The 20,256-nt window shown below is 44.0% G+C and overlaps 1 protein-coding gene across 2 annotated transcripts in view; it reads right to left on the bottom strand.

Annotated features, from left to right (window-relative positions):
• Nucleotides 1–204: 204 nt before the first annotated feature.
• Nucleotides 205–20,256, bottom strand: part of NPSR1 (neuropeptide S receptor 1) — a 149,937-nt gene continuing 129,885 nt past the window's right edge. For both annotated transcript variants that reach the window (XM_027574563.1, XM_027574564.1), the window contains 4 exons: nt 18,887–18,963; nt 5,968–6,054; nt 1,154–1,334; nt 205–295 (listed from right to left, as the gene is read on the bottom strand). In XM_027574563.1, the coding sequence (XP_027430364.1) occupies nt 205–295; nt 1,154–1,334; nt 5,968–6,054; nt 18,887–18,963 (436 nt within the window). The remainder of the gene's footprint in view (nt 296–1,153; nt 1,335–5,967; nt 6,055–18,886; nt 18,964–20,256) is intronic.

Here is a 20,256-nt window from a genome sequence, read left to right as displayed (position 1 = left end):
TGGATAGTTGGTGACCTCACATTGGCCAGTGCTTGCTGATGCAGGCGACACACACTCTTTAGGATGCTTGCCTTGTGCATCTCCCAAGTGATGGAAGGAACAGGATAGAGAAGTCAGCCCAAGCTCCATGCACACACCCAGGTTGGTGACAGGGATCCAGAATTGCTGACGGGGCTCAGCCTAGCAATCCTACTGCCCCAGAGTCTAGACAAGTTCTGGCTTGGATAGAACCTGCATCTCGTGCCTCTGAGTTCTCTCCTGGAATGTCATTCTGGAATCCCGTGATGTTTGCTCCCTAGAGAAAGAATAAATCAGGGAGGGAAAAATAATTTGACCTGATGAAAAGGGAAGTAAGGATGTTAAACAGTAATAGTGATGGAGGATGTATTGAGGATCAAACACTGTTGTAAGCACTTTGCGTGTGATACCGCCCCCCACCCTCCCTCCCCCCCGCCCCCACACGCACCTTCCTTCCCCACCCCTCACAGCCCTCCTTCCCAATGGTCAGTACCAGAGCCTGGGTAGGCACTGCTACTAGCCCCATTTTATAGGCAAGGACACTGAGTTTTATGGAAGTTAACTAACTTGCTCAAAGTAAACACATAGCTATGAATCAGCAATGGTAGGATCTGAACCTTAGCCACGGGCATCAAACCCCAGCCTTAAACCATTTTACTATTCTATCTCCTATGGATCTCTTCTCCTACTCTCCGTAGCTTATGCAGTAAAACAGCCTCAAAAGAGCAAAAATGAGTAGTTGTGGGAGGGATCTAATTTCAGCGTTGGTACTTATTTTTCATATAACCTCAGTAGTGTCACTTACCTTCACGAGCCTTCCTCTGTTTATCTATCACACAGTAATCATGCTTTGGGTGCTGCTATCCCCACAGCATCATATTGAGGAAATTCACGTTGGGAAGCTTTGAACAAAAGAAAGTTCTTCTATGCATGACCTGATTAAGATGGTTGCTATCGCAGGTGAGGTGGTGGTATAGGAGAAAGAGCATAGACCATGACCTGGACCTGGGTTTGAATTTGTCACACTAGCAAACCTTTCTGACCCTCAAGCATCTCAACTATTACCTGAAAAGACACATGTTGGAGTCCAATTACAGTGGCTATCTGCACTGGCCCAGGCAGCAGTGCCCCTTACCTGCAGGGAAAGCAGATGGAGCTGCTGAAGACACAGTAGATGAGAGAGTTGATGGCACTATTCAAGGGTGGCAGGTTCTGAATGATCACAGAGGCATAGACGCGTTCCTTGGTGTCCGGAAGAAGACTGAAATTGTCCAATATGTCGAAGAAGAAGTATGGACTCCAACAGCAGATGAAGGCTGGGGAGAAGAGAGCCGTTAGCACTGTAGCAGACACAGCTGGGGGGCTTTCAGTGGTGACCCCAAGTCGAGCTCCAAATAGGAGTTTCCTTTGCACCTGAGATCTCTCAGAAATATTTAGAACATTGTGTGTTAACGTTAATGTCATGTTTACTCACACACACGCACATATACACGCATATGTACACAGCCCACAGGTACGTTGCCAGAGTTGAGTGAATTTGTAAAGGGAGGGTTCGATTTGACCCCTGTTGTGAGTCCTACTGCAAAGGTTGGGAACTGCTCGGTGTGGCCTCAGCTTCTCATCCCACATGGTGTGGAAGGAAAACCAGCAAAACTCTTTGAGGACTCCATGAGAAAAAAAACAAAAGAACAGGAAGCATTTTGACCGATAGTGACTCCTGGTTTTAGGGTATGACAGGGGGAAAAGGTGGTGCCTAATGTTTTCAAAGCACAATCTGGCTTCATCACAATGTTCTTAATTTTCTTTTCCTTTTCTAAGTCAGCCACTCCAGAAAATAGCTGCCCTCTACCCCTCTCCACGTCAGTCTGTGTGTGAGCCCCTGATTCTGCTTGTCTCCAAATCCTCAGAGGAAATGGGTGGTAGGTGGGGAGATCCAGAGTATGATAGTGAATTTTATAGGTCACCTTGACTGGGTCAGGGGTGCCCAGATATTTGGTGAAACATTATTTCTGGGTGTTTCTGGATGAGATGAACATTTGAATTGGTAGACTAAGAAAAACAGACCACCCTCTTCAGTGTGGGTGACCCCCTTCAATCCCTGGAAGGCTTGAATAGAACAAAAAGCTGAGTGAGAGAGGATTCATGCTGTCTGCTTGACTACCTTTTAGCTGGGACATCATTCCTCTCCTGCCTTCCTTCACACTCAGACTCAGACTGGAACTACACCATCGGCTCCCCTAGGTCTGCAGAACCTGGGACTTCTCAGCTCCATAATCACGTGAGCCAATTCCTTCTAATAATTCTCTTTACATACATGTATATCTCTTCTTTCTCTGGAGAACTGGACTAGTACCCACACGCACCGAGGTCAACAGCCTTGGGGCTGACTAGACACGGACGTGTCATCTTCTGCTTTCTTGCTACATCCTCTCCACCCTCCCTCTCCCCCTTTCTCACCCATAGGACTTTTCTTCAGAGAAGTCAGGGTTCCTTCGCCATCTGCTTGCAGGGGCCAACTTTCCCCTGTAACTGTTTGACCGGTGTGTGTTTAATTCCCCAGGCCTTGGCGATGGACTAAAGAGGAGCAACTGAAACACAAAGACCACTGAGCATTCTAGGCACTGGCAGTTAAGCCTAGCTTGGCCTAGAATAGTGGTTCTGGGCCATGAAGGGGCAAAATTGCCTTTTGGTTGCATTTTGAAAAAAATGTGCATGTTTATGTATGTGCGTGTGTGGGGTTGGTGGCAGATCTGGTTTGCCCGGGGACACTAGTCCTTCTGTGTGGGGCAGGCTGTCCCACCCATGTCCCATCCATCCTTTGACTGTCCAAGTGAGCATTTTTGTAGCAGAGAACTCTGTTTATAATTACTCCAGTCTGGAAACCTAACTCTATTCTGTATATGAACGCAAATATTTTTAAGAAATGGTGAATTTTCCAGAAAGGCAATTCCTTTGCAAAGGGAGGAAAGATTACTTTTTCTAATTTGGAACTTTAGCAGGATTTATTTACCTGCTCAGAAAATCAAGTCCCTGACAGCAATGCTGCTTTATTTTCATGTCTTCATGAAAACACACCTGTATTGATTTTCCTTTGTAGCTATTACTACATCTAGCTGCCTACTTCATTATTCTTCTAGTGTAGCTGTGGCCAAGTGTTTACATATTGAAATCTGCTCTGTTTTATTATACGTTATTTTCTCTCTAGTCCTCCCTTATGTTCTTACATATTGATCTTTTAAGACTTGTTAGGTAGATAGTATTAATTACACATTTCATTTCAGGACGGTGAAGGGGCATTCCAAGATATCTGTTATAGGAAGGGCTGGTTTGGTCTGACTGGGCTGTTAACACTGGCTGACCCTCTTGGGGGGGCCTCTCTGCTCTCCGACTAAAGGACCCTCAGGGTCTGAGCAGATGGTTCCTGATGACAAATAATTATGTTGGCTCTGGACCACATGTATAACATTTATCTTCTGACTCAACATCCAGGGGATGTGTATCTCTATTTCTGACCGTCAGCAAAGGCAAGAGAATCTTTGCGCTACTTGGTCAGCTGTTGGGAAAGGACTGTGAGCCGCGGTGGTTGTATCCGCTTTAGCCCCGGCTCTGCCTGCATTGTTGTTTTGCGCCTCTGTCCTGCTGGCTGAGTCCCTCTGCGCCTGGTCTGTTTGGCATTTTGCAATGGCGTCTCAGAAAAGGTGAGATTGATTATTTCTGTGATCTGATACGCAGCTAAGACCAAAGGCCTGCTTTCTTAGGCCTCCCAGGAGCTGCCAGAGGGGTAGGGAAGGGAGTATTTGAGCTACATAAAAAGAAAATCGCACAAATCCCTTTCCTTCTTGCATATCCTAATTCATTTGTTCCCAGAAAATATTAATGAAGCACCTAGTGTATGTGGGATCCTATTTCAGGCTTTGGCGATAATAACACAAGGAACACAAAAGCAAAAGTCATTGCTCTCACGGATTTAAACCAGTGCCGGGGAGGGGACGGATAATAGGCAGATCAACAGATAAAATGTTCAGGTAGAAGTGGGAGTAGGAAGAAAAATACGGCCAGGTAAAGACTAGAGGAGGGCTATTTAAGACTCGTGGAGGAGGCCTGGCTTGAAGAGGGAGCACTGCTGGGAAACAAAATGATGTGAGGAGGGAGCCAGGCTATCTGGAGCAGAGTATTGCAGGTGGTGGAAACAGCACGGGGTCCCCCAGGTGCAAACAGGTGGACATTTTGAAGAACTAGCAAGAAGACCAATGCAACCGGGATAGAATGAGCAAGGAGGAGAGCGCTGGGAGTGAGGCTGGAGACCTGGCCAAGGGGTAGATCACACATGGTAGAACTGTAGGGTTTTATTCCAATGTAATGGGGAGCCAGAGGTGGGTTTGCAGGATAGTGATGATACCTGATTTGCAATCTTGAAAGATCACATTGGCTGTTTTGCAGAAAAGGAATAAAGAGAAGACCAGTTATAATGTTCTAGGCAGAAATTTGTAGAAGCTTTGACTAAGACAGGAGTTGTATAGATAGTGAGGACTGGTTGGGTTTGAGAGCTATTTTGCAGGTAGAGCCTTCAAGCCTTGCTGATGCACTAGTCATGTGGGATGTCTGAGAAATAGAATAACAACAGATAGATGACCCTTAGGTTTTTGATAGAGACACTGGGTGAAAGATGGTGTCATTTACTGAAATAGGGACAATTGGGGGAAGAGTTACTTTGTGTGGGGGAAGAGAATATGCCAAGACTTTCGGTTTGACATGTTGACTATGATAAGCTTATCAGAAATACAAATCAAGATCTCAAGTAGAAATCATAAGTAGAATTTCCAAGCAAAGGAAGTGTTCTTAAAAAGAGAAACAGATTACATGTTGCTTACAAGTCAAGATGAAGATTGAGAATTGACACTGGCCTTTTAGAGGTTGTGATGACCTTGAAGAAAGTGGTTACAGGAGTGACAGGAGAGAAAGCGGATGGAAACGGGCTCCAGAGAACGAGAGGTAAAACGTGGAGGAGTTGTGTTAGAAGAGAGTGGTGAAGTGGGTCTGTACTGAGGAGTTCACCAAGGGGCCTCCTGCACAATATTTACATGCATACGATCCAGTTAAGGGGAGACCTGTTGGGGAGGGGAGATAATGAGAGGGCTGAAATTCTTGAGGAAGCAGCACGGAATGGGATTCGGGGCTCCAGCAACCATTCTGGGCTTAGACAGAGGCAGTGCCAGTTGATCCACCGGAATAGGAGAAAAGACAGAGCACATTGTAGAAAGGCAGATAGGTCGATGGATACGAAGCTGGGAGGATGAGGGAGTTCTAGTCTGATAATGTGTTTTCTTAGTGAAATATGAAGCAAAGTCATTAGCTAAGAGGGAGTAAGGGGAAGGAAGCTTCGAAGGTTTGAGAAAAGCAAAGAATACACACCAATGTGACACATATTATGTGCTCTAGAAATACCGTTTTTTTCCTAAGATGAAGTGATGTTATGGGTCTTAGGAGTAGAGAGAAAGGGGAGAAGGTCAAGTAGCCATTAGGGAGGGATTTGTAGTGACCCTGCGATTAAATATCCAAAAGAAATGGAATGCCACTTCTGTCTTTCTTTGCTCATAAACTTCAGCCTTAGGGGAGAATATGTCTCAGAGAATGCAGCAGGGTCAACTGGGTAATTGTGAGCATCATTCAGCTAGTTATGACTTAATCAACTTTCTCCAAATTATCCACACCCCATGGTCTTGGTGGGCAACTGTAGTCCTAAAGAGAAGGATTGGGAACCACCGGTCTGCCCTCGAAGGAGACACAGGTGGATGGATAAATTCCACACATTCCTCTCCAGTCAGACAAAGGTAGAGTGCCTGCAGACAAATTCCTTTCTTGTGCGGGCTCTCCGCCACCAGCTCCTGGGACAAGCTTGCTTTTGGAATGTTCACACAGTTCTGCAACACAAGGAGGGACTTCGCTTACCCAGAATGATGACAATGCTATACTTGATGGCTTTGATTTTTGCCTTTGAGATGAGCCCTCGGTGGTAACTGGTGCACAGCTTTCCATCTGGAGATACAGAAGGGGGAATGGTGAAATGGAGTGGTGTTTTTGCCAATAGGAACATCACAGATTAGATCCACAGCTCTCATGGGACCACTTAGATCCTGCTCACCTCTGCCTGGGAGGACCTCCTTGGGTATTTTCAGAGTAAAGATGGTTTTGGGCTGGATGCTTGAGACTGCTCAGTTTGCAGCTTAATATAAAATGCAAATGCATTGGGACATCCAGACTCTCTCCAGAGTCTTGGCTGAATGCCCTGAACCAGCCAAAGCTGGAATTAGCCTTGTGACCTGGAATTAGCCAGGGGGCAATGCTGAGCTACCCATCCAGCCACTTCAGGAACTTAGGGTAAAGCCATTTTCTCAGAATCGTTACGCCAGACTAACTCGTTCATCTAACTCAGAAGATCCACTCTCAACAACAGCTCAAGCCAGGGATATGAAAAACAAAACAGAACAAAACAACCTGTCCCAAGTAGGAGCCTGGATATATAATCTAATTCTACGTGGGCTGTTGTTTGATGGTAAACACACGAGGGGTACATATACGAATCTACTAGAGAATAAGCTTGATGGAGGCAGGGACTTTGTTTTCTTCACTGCTGTATCCTCTAAACTTAGTGAGTGATTAATATATATTTGTTGAATCAATGAATACAAACCGCTCTCTAGTTAAGAGGTAGTGGTAAAATAAAAGTTGATTGGGGTGGACAGAATTCAGAGTGATAGCTCTTAGTAAAAGGAGTGTGTAGATGGTACATTTGGGAATGGAGATGTTGGACGCAGGGTCCCTTGCCACTGCGGAAGAGTTTTTTCACTGTCAGAGCTTCTGCCAGGCAATATGACGCCTTTGTGAAAACTGGGAAAAGGTGCCCTTCCTGTGGACGTCCGCAACCTTGCCCGAGCACACACTTAGCGAGGGAAGCAGGGAATGGGATGCTAGTCCCATGCACCCTTAGCTGGATGCCACTGATTGGGGCTCAATGAGCACGACCCTAGCAGTGGCCCATGTCAAAGGCCTACCCGGGGCACCTGTCATATGGGGCAGGATGGTTGTACACTGCTGTGCTTGCCTGTCCTCACTACAGTGTTCACATTCCACATTTGAAATTTATTTTAATCCCATGGAAACTGGTCTGAAGTTTATCTTTGCACTATTATTCTAGACCGTCTCCAGTCTAATCCAGCCCAATCTGACCAACATGCCACATCTGCCAAAAGATAAGGACTGAACAGAAGAGGCTAAGATAAAGTTCCTGTTCTCTAGGAGGTTTCAGTCCAGCAGGAAAGGTCACACAACTGTCCTAGGTGAGGACAAGCCTGGCTGACAGGAGGGAGAGGAAAACCGGCTGTGAGGGAGAGAGCCATCCCCCATTGTTATGTGGGAAAGGCTGCAGGGCAGATGCAGAGAATCCAGAGGTGGAACTGGGGGGTTTGGGAGTGAGCCTGGGACAGAGACGTGAAGCAGAGCGAGTGTCCTCGCCGAGACATGGAAACCAGAAAATGTCAGATATAGTTGGACCATGGGGGAGTCACCTCACTTGGCTGGAGCCTAAAAGGATATTGATTTTCAGCGCGGGGAGAACTGAGGCCGAAGTGGAAAGATCTAGAACGTCTTCCCAGGGAGTCTGGGCTGAATTTCTGAGGTGACTGCAAACCACTGAAGCTTCTGAGTCTTTCCACAGTGTGAACATTTACTCACTGGAGGGGACAAGCGGTTATCAGGAGTAGTAGGAAGAAGCTTTTATGTTTAATAAGCGGCAGTGGTAATTATAACTGGTGTTTTCTTTCTTGATGTGTACCTTGTGAGGCCACTCTTAGGAACTGTTAGGGCTTCAGATTACTCTGTGCATTTCACAGAACCACAAGACTTCACGGCATAAGGAAGCAAAACGTTGCAGAAGCATTTACAGCAGCGGTTTAAGCTGGGGGCAGTATTGCCCCCGAGGGTTACATTTGCCGATGTCTGGACACATTTTTGGTTGTCTCAATGTGCTGGAGGAGCGGGGGCTGCTATTGGCATCTAGTGTGTAGAGGTGAGGAATGCTGCTAAACACCCTTAGATGCACAGGAGAGTAAAACAGAATTATCTGGTCCCAAACACCAATAGTGCCAAGGCTGAAAAACGCTGATTTCCATGGTGGTCTCCTGGGAACGAGACAGGCTCCAAGGTCAGACCTGAATATACTTTCCAGCTCTACCAATTACCAGCTGTGTAAACTTAGGCAACGACCAACTGTTTCCAGCTTCAGATTCCCAGTTTAAAAAACAAGGCATAAAATACCAAACTCAGAGGCTTTTTTAAACGGGGCAGAGGGAGGGAATCTTTCAAGCAAACTCTCCACTGAGCGTGGCGCCCCACGCGGGGCTGGATCCCGTGACTGATCCCACAACCCTGAGATCATGATCTGGTCATGACCAAGAGTCAGACGCTTAACCAACTGAGCCACCCAGGTGCCCTGCACCAAACTCAGAGTTTTGAAGATAAAAATAAAATAATGTATTTAAGATGCCAAGCCCTATGCTGAGAATGTCAATTCCCTTATTAATTGGGATAAATAAAGTTTTAATAGTATTTCAGGATGAAGATGAACTGCCTTTACGGATGTGAACAGACGGTATTACTGCATTTAGATTGTTATCTGTATAGGAATTATATACATCCAAAAATTCTCCCAGAAGGATTTTACCCAGGGGAGGCAAGTAAGAAATACAGCTGACCAAATTATATCCTTTCAAAATATCCCCATTTGCTGGAGTAACAGCTGGCTCTGAAACAATATGGTTGTGAAGACTTGGTTGGTTTTTCAGAAAAGTTCTTGAGAATGACATTTGTGCTCTAACTTTTTAAAATGGAACCTTGCAGTACTTTCCACAGGGCAACTGGGTGACAATATAATCAACTACTTGCCCTTTGATCTCCCAATGAGATCAGTGAAAAATGTCTCTAATCTGACCACTCTAGGAAATGCAAAGCCTCCAGCTTCTCAAGATGGCTCTTCAAAGAGAACTGAGCTACAAAATGCCAGTAATTCTCCTTTATTGGGAGATAAAAGGATTATTTCCACCCAGGCCTTGGTGCCGAGCTGGAGCAAAAAGCAGTTAAATCCAGCCATCCCTGCGAATCAATAGCTGGGGTAGCCTTGAGGCAGCAGGTCCCTTAGATTCGGGACTGGAAGCAGCATGCTGCCTTAGGCAGTCTTAATTCACGGATGCATCCCTAGTGGGGGCCCACACTGTCCATTTAGTCTCCAAGGGGCCAGTTCCTGCTCCTTACCTTGCCACGCTTCATGCCCCTTGCTGAGCCACTGGGAATCCATTGTTTTTGTGAACTGAGTGCCTGAAGGGGAGCAATTGGTGTCCTGGGATTTTTAAATGAGACAGAATTTATTCCTGGTCGGGAGGGGACTATGTCATCTCTGGGCTTATAATGAGTGCAGGTGATTTGTTTGTAACAAGGAAATCTACCTGGGGATGTCTTAAAATAAATATTTTTTCATATGTTGGGAAGTCTATGTATTTCGGGCTGATTTTAAAAATTTAAAATGCCTGAATTGTAAAATTTTTAAAATTTGAAATTGATTTCCGATCATTGATAACTTGTTTATCTACAAATGTAAACTCAGTGTTAAATATTTCTAGTGCATTAGGTCTCACCTGCTTAGCTGTGGGATTTTGACCACTACCTTCCCTTGGGGTTTTTTTGACCCTCTAACAAACCAGAGGTCATAGCTAGCTATGAGGAGGTATGACCTAACTCGCCTACCTCACAGCTTTTTCTGTTCCTCAGCTCCTCAGCTCAGGTAGAACCAGGAAGCCTGGCAGACCTAAAATAACCGTGGCAGAGACAGGTGAGCTGTCCGCCAAGCCTTTTCTTTTCAGTAGCGTGTAGTCATATGACTAAGCTCTACCTATGGGAACATGGGAAGAATCCATGGACACTGTTCTCAGGCCTGGCTCAGATAAACCACCTGACTAGTCCTCCTCTCTCTTTTCCTCCCACCCCTGACTGTCGGATGTTGATGCTGAGAGGATCTTAGAGCCATCTGTTAAGTGCAGCAGAATCTTCATCCGCTTGAGTTTCTGAATGACTGTGTGGAGCAGGGCCCTTCCCTTTGACTTTTACTGTCAATTGGACTTTAAACAAGAAACAAAGTTCTACTTTGTTAAGGCTACTGTATTTGGGGGTTTCTTCGATATAGCAGCTAGTATTTCCTTAACTGAAGCAGAAGTTGGTATCTCATATGCAATACTATCATAACAAAAATCAAAAACGTGGCAATGGCCTGTGGGCTAGCAGCAGGTGGCAAGGAAACTGATATTGGAAGCTGGGACACTAGAGATCCATTTCATAGAACCATCTACATACGATGCCTGGGAAATCAAATTGTGTGCTTACTACTGAGCCTGGAGCCCATAGGACAAGCCTGGGTTAGCAGTCGGGGCTCTCCAGAAAATGGAACCAATAGGAAATACATAGAGATATACATAAAAGAAAATGTATTATAGGAATTAGCTCACAAAATTATGGAGGCTGAGAAGTCCCACAATTTGCTGTCTTTAAGCTGGAGAACTAGGAAAGCTGGTGGTATAATTAAGTCCAAGTACAAATCATGAGAACCAAGGAAGATGTTTGTGTAAGTCTGAGCACAATGGCTGGAGGCTCGGGCAGTCAGTGGTGTACATCCTGGTCCTAGCCCAAGGCCCCAGGAACGGGAGTGCTGATGTCTAAGGGCAGGAGAAGATGCATGTCCCAGCTCAAGCAAATTTACCCTTCCTTTGTCTTTTTGTTCTATTCAGGCCTTCAACAGATTGGATGATGCCTACCACACTGGTGAGAACATCTTTACTTAGTCTACCAATTCAAACGCTTCTAGAAATGCCTTTCAGATACCCAGAAATAGTGTTTTGCCAGCTATCTGGGCATCCCTTAGCCCATTTAAGTTGACACATAAAATTAATCATCACAGTTGGTAAATAGAGTTAATAGTGTATGTTGATCGCTACCAGCTGTGTTTAGCAAGGTATTAGAAAAAAGAGATGAATTCAGACAAGAGTTGGTTGGTTTATGAACAGAAATGACGGGAAGTTAAAGAAAATCTTACAATTTGGGATCTCATAGAGTTGCAAGTGTCCATTGGTTTCTGGCCCCTGATAGTAACAGATACATACTTTGCATGACCTGGTGCAAATTGGGTGAAAATGTGAGTGGAGCATTAAGGCAAATGTGTATACCTTCTAAGTGTGCAAGTCTTATGCCATTGGAGCGGACCCTGGTCCCCAAATTAAGTTATAACACTGAGAAGTTTTAACCAGCCAAAGACCCATTCAGAATCATTCCTGAGGCAAAGATGAGACTAAGGATGTGGCCTCCTGACTACTGTTTCAGATGGCTTCAACCTAGCTTCCATTAAGTTAAAGACAGGGATGGCATGAGGAAGAAAAGAAACAAGTCGGACCTGAGAATTTTATTAAGAAAGACTTTTTGGACATGGTTCCTGGCACATGAAACTGACTGAAAGCAAATGGATCAGAAGTCTACTATGTTTTTGAGGAATGATATTGCCAAATAAACCATGAGCTCTATGTCTTTTTCACCACTTTGAAAGATCAGGCGTTAACATTTTTACTAATCCTGTGGGTAGAAAATTGTATCTAACTGAGATTTAAATGTGCATCTTCCTGATCATCAGTGAGGTTGAGAATCTTAGTTTTGGCCATTCCTTTTTTTTCCCCTTCTGTGAAATGCCTGTTTGTGTATTGTTCATTTTTTTCTATTTATCTTTTGTTGTTGTTGTATATGATTTTTAAAATTGACGTATAATCAGCATACGATGTTATAAGAGTTTCAAGTGAACAACATACTGATTCAACAATTCTATCCATTACTCAGTGCTCACCATGCTAAGTGTGGTCACCATCTGTCACCATACAATGTTATCACAATATTGTGATAACATTTATATATTTTATATACATAAAATATATATAATATATATATTTATATATTATATAATTATAATATATAATTATATTCCTTATGCTGTACTTTTCATCTCTGTGACTTATTTATTATATTCATCTTTTTAAAAAACTCTTTTTTAAATTGATTTTTAGGAGTTCTTCATACATTGTGGATACCAACCTTTTCCCAGGTCTCTGTGTTGCAAATAACTTCTCCCACTTTGTACTTGACTTTTTAAATATTAAGAGTCAAATTTATCTATCATTTCTTTTATGATTTAACATAAAAGATGTTGTTTGGATCTTGTTTAAGAAGTCCTTCCTTATCCCAGTGTTGTAAAGGTATTGCCCTACATTTTCTTTGAAAAGTTTTATATATCCTGAACATACAGGAAACCTCACTCAAAACAGAGTCAGAAGTGAGGCGCTCACTCACACGTATCACTCCCTGCAGCCTGCCCAACCAACAGAAAGAAGAAACAGAATCATTTTGACAAGGGAGCTCACTTTTCACACACGAATTTGTCTCCTGCCTTTAAGAAAAGTAAGGAAGATCCCTCCCTGCTCCAGCACCAAAGCACCAACCACCACCTGCTGCCGGTGAGAAACCACCACCACCTGGAACTCTCGTTCTCCAGTGACTTTTTGTTCAGAATAGCCCTCCCCAGTTTCCTCCTAAAACCTCATAAAAGCTCACCTTCCCTTCTTCTCTTTGGACTTGCCTAAGGTTCGCCATGCCTTCTTGTCCCGAATTGCAATTTCTCTGCTGTTCATGAATAAATTCATCTTTTACTTAAATAAAATTGTTCTTTGCTCTGCTTAAAGTTAACAAAATTACAGTCTCCAATTCACCCGGAATTTGTTTTTGCCTATAAATTGAGATAAAGAGCCAGTTTTATTTCTTCCCCTATGATCTTCCGACATATATCAAGTTTTCATATACATGTAGGTTCTGTTTTGAGGTTTTTAATTTTCTATTTGTCTATTGTATTTGTCTATTGTGTCACTACCATACTCTATTAATCACTCTGACTTTATGATAGATTTTAATATTGAATACAGTAAACCTCCCCTCCTTTGTTCTAGTTCTCCAGGAGTGTCTTGGCTATTCTTGGCTCTTGAAATTTCCACGTATATTTTAAAATTGGTTTGTCAAGCTCAATAAAATGTCCCGTTTTAATTTTGACAAGAACTGCATTGATCTGTAGACTGTTGGGGAGAATTGACAATCTTCAAGCTATTGAATCTTACTATCCATGAACTTGTTATAAGCTTCATTTATTTATATCTTTCTACTTTTTTTTCCATGAAGTTCTTTATGTCTTTTGCTAAATGTCCTTATAGGTAGGGAAGCCATTTTGCCTACATTTTCTGATGAAGAAAGGTACTCAGAGCAGTTAATGGGCTTATCTCAAATTCACTTAGCTCGAAATGAAGACGACTCTAACCCAATCCCTAATCCAAAGCTTTTTTATCCACCTCATTCTGACTCACTTAATTTGAAACATGCAGTTTGGACGTGCCAAGGATCGTACCACGTCTCCCGAGCCACAGCGGCTGGACGCAGTCATGCGCAGATAGGTTTGCGCATTCTGTGGCCGCACCTCGGCATCTCCCGTCCCTATGCAGTTAAATGCTCTGTTTTACAGAAGTAGATACCCCTGGGCATCAAAAGCATGCCTGTTTATGAAAGATTACCTACAAGACTGAAAATCTCATCCCCACCACCTCTTGCTTTCCGCACTTGTTTGTGGGAAAGTATTTAGATCATTTATTAAATAGTTCTTTTTCTTTTCTTTCTGTCCGCCTCTGAGGTAGATAAAACAGACATATTTGCCGGTAAGAAGAGTGGTTCATAAAGGAATGAGAGCTTGGATTTTTGCCGCCTGCATTTACACAGTGTGCTTCTGTTCACACTAATCATTGCCGGTGTCCCCTTGTTGATGAGCAATAATCCTGGCAGGCTAACACCACCGGAGATCTATTTACCAGCCAACTCCTCAGCAGCCTGGCGGTAATAACAAATAGAAAATCAGGTAAGTTCCATTTATGAATCAGATACAGAGAGTACATGGGCTTTTGACACTACTATCTGCTCCTCATTCTAGAAGGGGCTCACTGGTGTTAATATGGACAACTAAAAAAAAAAAAATAGCAGTAATGGAGATGTAGACTTGTATTAAAGAATAAAAATTGACTGTAGCCATTTCCACCTTTGGGGAGGGTAATAGCATATTGTATACCAGTGGGAAAACTGCCCTCTATGTGGCTTTGTACTATTTCAGAGACTGGAGGACAGGGGAAGCCAGTAGTTTAGGGACTGGAAAATCTAGTCACAGGGAGATATGGGGGACTCTGGAGAGAGACAGAGCCCAACCACAGTGGTGAAAAGCCTGCTGGAAAAGGGTGCGGGGCAGCTGATAGGATGTGGAAATCTTTCATCACCTCGACATTTGCTCTATTTACTCTTGGGAGTGATAAACTCAAGGAAAGTGATGTGGATCCCATGCTTGCTGGGCCAGGAGCAGAGGGAACAGAAGAGCACTCGGAGGTGGGTCGGTGAATGTGACAGCTCAGGGGGAGAGCTCAGGACACGCCAGCCTCCTGCAACTGGCAAGAAGCACGGGACAGGGGTTTAAACCAACCTGATTTAAATCTGCAATATAGGAAGACCTCAGCCTACTGAGATAAAATTGGGCCCTTGACCAGTAGTGGCCACCTTTTAGATTTTAAAGACTTCAAATCAAAATACTTTAGGGGCTGGGACCAGAATAGCGTTCTCAAGGCAAAACACTAGGAGCCAGGTGGAAGAGAAGCCATGCCAAAGAGCCAGGGTTTGGGTTTTTTCACTTTGAGCTTTTTTTTTTTTTTTTGGTCATTTACCACCTCCCTTTCTTCAGTATCCTTTCTGAGAGGCAGCCTGGTATCGGGGAGAAAACAGGCTTTCTGGTCAATCGTATGTGCTTAACCTTCACGCCTGTCCTCCATTTGTAAAAGAGAGATGATAATGCGCCTTGCAGCACTGTGTACGGATTCAAGAAGATACAGTATGGAAAGAACTTAGTGAAGTGGCTGGCAGGAGAGGCTCTGTCTGTTCTTCTGTCTTGTTAGCTTGTGTTGATAGACTGAATAAACAGATGGATCATGGCCAGACCATGTATAAAAACAGAGCCCTGACCCACACTCTGCAGCAACCAGGCCAGGAAACCAATCCATTATCTATAGTAACCAGACCAGAAGGCCAACCTACTGTGTACAAGTCAAATTTGTAATAAGTCAGTCTCTCTCCCCCTGTCCAGTAAGACCTGTAAAAATCTACCCCAAACGGTCAACACTTGATTAATGACTGACAGTTTCTTCAGTTTTTGTCCCTGTTTTCAACTTAAAACCAATCAGAAGAAACCAAATATATACCCCTAACCAACCACATGGTTGCCATGCTTCTACTTAGCCTACCTGCAGCTTCCCATGCCAATAGTCACCAGTCAGGGCACATCTGAAGTCTTCCCTTTTTCCACTATAAAGCTTTCCCCCTCCTTTGCTTGCTTTTGAGTCTCTGTCAAAATGTAAGGCATGGTGGCTGACTCCCTTGCAATGACTCTTTTGCAAGCTCTGGATAAATAGCGTTTGTCTATTCTCATTTGGTTGGTCTTCAATTATTTCCACAGGGTCTTTTTTTTTTTTTTTTTTTTCTGATTCTCCCTTTTTATGGACTAAGTGTTTGTGTCCTCCACAAATGCTTATGCTGAAGCCCTCATCCCCAATGTGATGGTATTTAGAGATGGGGCCTCTGGGAGGTGATTAGAGTTAGATGAGGTCATGGGCGTGGAAACTTCATGATGGGATTAGTGCCCTTATAAGAAGAGACACCAGAGCAAGTGCTCTTTCTCTCTCAATCTCCACCTACCCCCATATGAGGACACAACAAGAGGGAAGTGGCAGCCATCTACAAGCTAGAATAGGCTCTCACCAGGAATAGAATCAACCAGCACCTTGATCTTGGACTTCCCAGCCTCTAGAACTGTGATAAAATGAATTTCTGTTGTTTAAGCCACTCAGTCTATGGCACTTTGTTATGGCAGCCTGAACAAAGAAACCCCCCTTTTTACTTTGTTCCCCTTCAAACCCAAAGCTCTGGACCTTCCCAAACCTCTGGTCCCACCACACTTGATCTGTCCACCATCAAATCAGGGTCATGCACTCTAAGTGACAACTTGATCTGTATATGCTTGTATAGTGCACATTACTCAACCCAGGCTACAAATGTACTGCTCCTGGGTTCTCCTAGAGATAGTACCTTAATGAAAAAGGATTGATTCCATTGGTTTGAATTTCAGGCATCATAGAAGGCTCAGCAGGGAGATATCTGAGGGCAGGTGGAGGCATTTTTTGTATCTCTCATATCAACCTCGGGGTACTTCCCTATTGCTTGTAGCTTCTGTGTCCTACCTATATATCAGGACACATCTGATCTTGGTCATTACCCATTCACTGAGAATGTAAGTTTTGAATGTTTAAGGATTCATCAGTTTAAGATGTATCTATGTCTACATATCTCTATCTATCTGTCTATTCATCCATCTGTCCGGCTAGCTATAATCTGTATATGCACATACATATTCTAATATTTATTATATATTCATTTATAAAAGTGATATCACTTTCTCCTTCTTAATCTAATACCTAATAGACATCTTTCTATTGCAATAAGTATACTACACAATACTTTTTACAGCTGTAGTATTTGATTGTATGTCTATATAATTATACTTGATCCCTCATTGCAGGTATTCAGAACTTTTCCCATTTTCCCTGATTATAAACAATGATTCTTATATTTTCTTTCCGTTCTCTCTCTCTTAGATTTAAATCTTTAAAAAAGTTTATTTCCTTGTGGCGTATGAGGTAGGACTATAGTGTATTTATTTCCAAATAAATTGTCTCAACAACACTAATTACTGAAAAATCTCTACTACTCTATCAATTTGAAATACTTTATCATACCTTAAATTCCTAAGGTTTCCTTTAGAGTTTCTGTTCTGTTCTAGTCCCACTTCATGTAATTCTTTGATAGGGATACCCTATTTCAACAATTATAGTATTTAATGTATTTATTTGATATCTGATAGAGGAAGGACATCCTCCTCCATTTTTTTCAGACAAATATTCTGACTTTTAACCAAAGCCACTCACAATGAATAAAACGAATGCATTTGTGTTTATTCTTTAGGATTGCTCTTGTTCTTCTAGAAAAACCAAGGTGCAGAGACTAGACTGGTGTGAGGGAGTCTGTGTGGAGGATCTGCATGGAAGACGGAATGAGTCACAAGTTGAATGATAAGTATTCCATGGGTGGAAAATTTCCAAGCAGCCTGCACACACATCTGGGCTACTGTCGTCAGTCACTGTGGGAGTTGGCTGCCTAAAACTGTGTCTCCCACTGGAGGAGAGGTTGTCAAACCTGGTTGCACATTAAAATCATCAGAAGAGCTTTCCCGAAGTAACGATGCCAGACCTCACTCCAAACAGAGTGAATCAGAATCTCTCAGGCAGTGGTCTCTGGGTATGGGTGCATTGGAACATTTCTCCAGGCAACACTCTTGTGTAGCCGGAGCTACTGGACGCTTCCTCTAGCCCGAAACCATGCTGTTGATTCATTTGGCATTCCCAGGCCTTTGTACTGCTGCTGACATGTGTCGGACAGAGCAGAACTGAACTGAAATCAGATGAAGACACCCAGACCTACACGTCTCTACCAATTTTCCTAGAGAAGGGACACAGATGATTAGTGCCCACTTGGGAATCTTTATGACTTTCCCTCCATCACACTGGGAGAAGTAGCTTCAAAGGGGAGAAAAATGAGCATGGTCTTGGTCCAGTAAAGGTACTAGCTCAACAGTCTGAAAAGAGGAAGCTTCAAGACCATTTAGGCTGTCTCCGTATTTTAAGCTCATGAAGGCCAGAGAGGTTAGATGACTTTGCAAGGTGGCACAGCTCTCAGTGGCACATCTGGAACAGAAACCAACCCTTTGTATTCCAGACATCCACGTTATAGCCTGCTGTCCTCATGTGAGTGCATGCGAGGGAGTGTGTATGTGCGGGTGTGAGAGACTGGGTGTGTGAAGGGCTGCATGTGTGCATGCGTGTACTAGGAATGGGAGGAGGTGGGGAGCCTGAGCAGAGAACTAGTTGCATTATAATAAATAGAAAACCAGGAGCCCTGGCCCCTCTCTTTCTGGCACGTGGTTCACTGCGTTCTCTCCAGGTTGGTCCCCGGCAGGTGCAGCAGTGGGGGCCTGGGAGGCAGGGTAGGCCTCCAGGGCCCAGTGCCTGCCGTGGGGGAGGTGCCCCGCACTAAGGTTTACTGATGCAGAATTTGGGGAAGGGCTATTGTGAGGGGTCTCAGGCTCATTCTGGGGTGAGATGGTGTGTTGGGAAAGCATTGATCATCCTTTGCCTGGCTTAGGGTCCAGGATTTTTCTGTGGATGGCAGTTTTCTCCATCTCTAAATTCAAGCCAAGTAGAAATGTCTATGCTCACACATCACTGAATGTGTGCTCCTTGGACAGACCTCTTTTCACCCCAGTGTCTTCCAGGGTGTTCCTCTTTGCCAGGCCTAAGAAACTGGGGCAACCTTTGGATCCTGGCACCCAAAGTCTGCCCCCCCCCTTTCTTCTTGAGTCTTCAGGGAGGCCACATGGAAGAAGCAGTACCTGCCAGGAGAGCCTTTGGTGGGTCTGATCTGCTAGCTGGGTCCTGATAGAAGAGTGCAGGCTTGTTGTATTCAGGCAAAATCCAAGCTCTGATTTGCTAGAGAAAAACCACTACAGAAGCAAAATTACCCAAGAGTTGGCTAATGCCAATTAGAGACTTACCCGAGCAGTTGGAGATCACGGTCTCATGGGCTTTGCTCTTAATCCAAATGGTTCGGATCACAATGGCATAGATGGCACTGTGGAAAGGACCAGAAGTAATAATAACATGGCTGGTGGGTCCCTACTGTGAGGACTGTGAGGACACAGGCAGAGGACCACTCCCAGTTACCTGAGTGTGAGGTAAAGGGGGGGGTCTCTAAACCATGCCTCGTCCCTATCCTTGCTGATTATAGAATCCCAGCATGTTACAGCTACCTCTTTTTTAACTGAGGAGGCTAGAATTTGGTGAAGTGAAATGGTTCTCCAAGATAACTCATATGGTTAGAGGTAGAGCTGAGATTAGAATCCAAACTCAGGGTTTGGGATCGGAAATATTTTTATTTGTAACCAGCTTTACTGCTTGCTGCTTGTATGACCTTGACCTTAGACACTCTTTAAGGTGGCCCCATGATTCCTGCCTCTGGTATTCATGCCTTTGTGAGATCCCCTCCCCTTGAGTGTGGTGGGAACTGTGACTGGCTTCTAATCCGTGCATTGGGCTGAAGGTGATAAATGTCTGTGATCGTGTAAGATTGTAGTGCCTGTCTTGCTAGTGTCTCTCTCTGTTGCTACCATGAGTCCTACAGTAGCAGAAAATTAATTCTGCCAAGAACCCCTGGGAGCCTGACAGAAGATCCTTCCCCAGTTGAGCCTCTGATGATACCCCAGCCTTGGCAGACACCTTGTTGGTTGCCTTGCTTAAGCAGAAGTAAGCCATGCCCAGTTAAGCCATGTCCAGACTCCTGACCCACAGACCCTGGAGATAATAAATGTATGTTGTTTTAAGTCACCAGCTTCATGATAATTTGTTACCCAGCAATAGATAAGGAATATACTGACTGATACAGGCTGAATGTTTGCGTCACCACCCCTAAATTTATATGTTGAAATGTAAATGACCTCGGTGATAGTAGTAGGAGATGGAGCCTATGGGAGGTGATTAGGTCATGAGTGCTCATATAAAAGACACCCCACAGAGCTCCCTAGCCTCCTCCACCATGTGAGGACACAAGGAGAATTTGGCTGCCCAGAAGAGAGCTGTCACCAGAATCTGACCATGCTGGTGCCCTCTTCTTGGACTGCCAGCCTCCAGCACTGTGAGAACTGAAGTTCTGTTGTTTACAAACCACCCAGTCTGTAATATTTTGTTACAGAAGCCAAAACAGACTAAGGCACTGGGCCTCTGTTGACACTAAAATGGAGTTAATAACACAAACTTCTTATGAATTTTTTTTTTTGGATCCAATGCGACAACATTGAAAATGCCAAGCACAGCACTTGGAAATTAGCAGAGACTCAATAAATGCCATTTTCTTTCTCCTCGTTCTTCC

This window comes from Zalophus californianus, chromosome 12 (genome assembly GCF_009762305.2).
Source record: "Zalophus californianus isolate mZalCal1 chromosome 12, mZalCal1.pri.v2, whole genome shotgun sequence".
Classification (NCBI taxonomy): domain Eukaryota; kingdom Metazoa; phylum Chordata; class Mammalia; order Carnivora; family Otariidae; genus Zalophus; species Zalophus californianus.
Note: the sequence above shows the minus strand (reverse complement) of the source record. Positions and strands in the feature narration are given on the sequence as shown.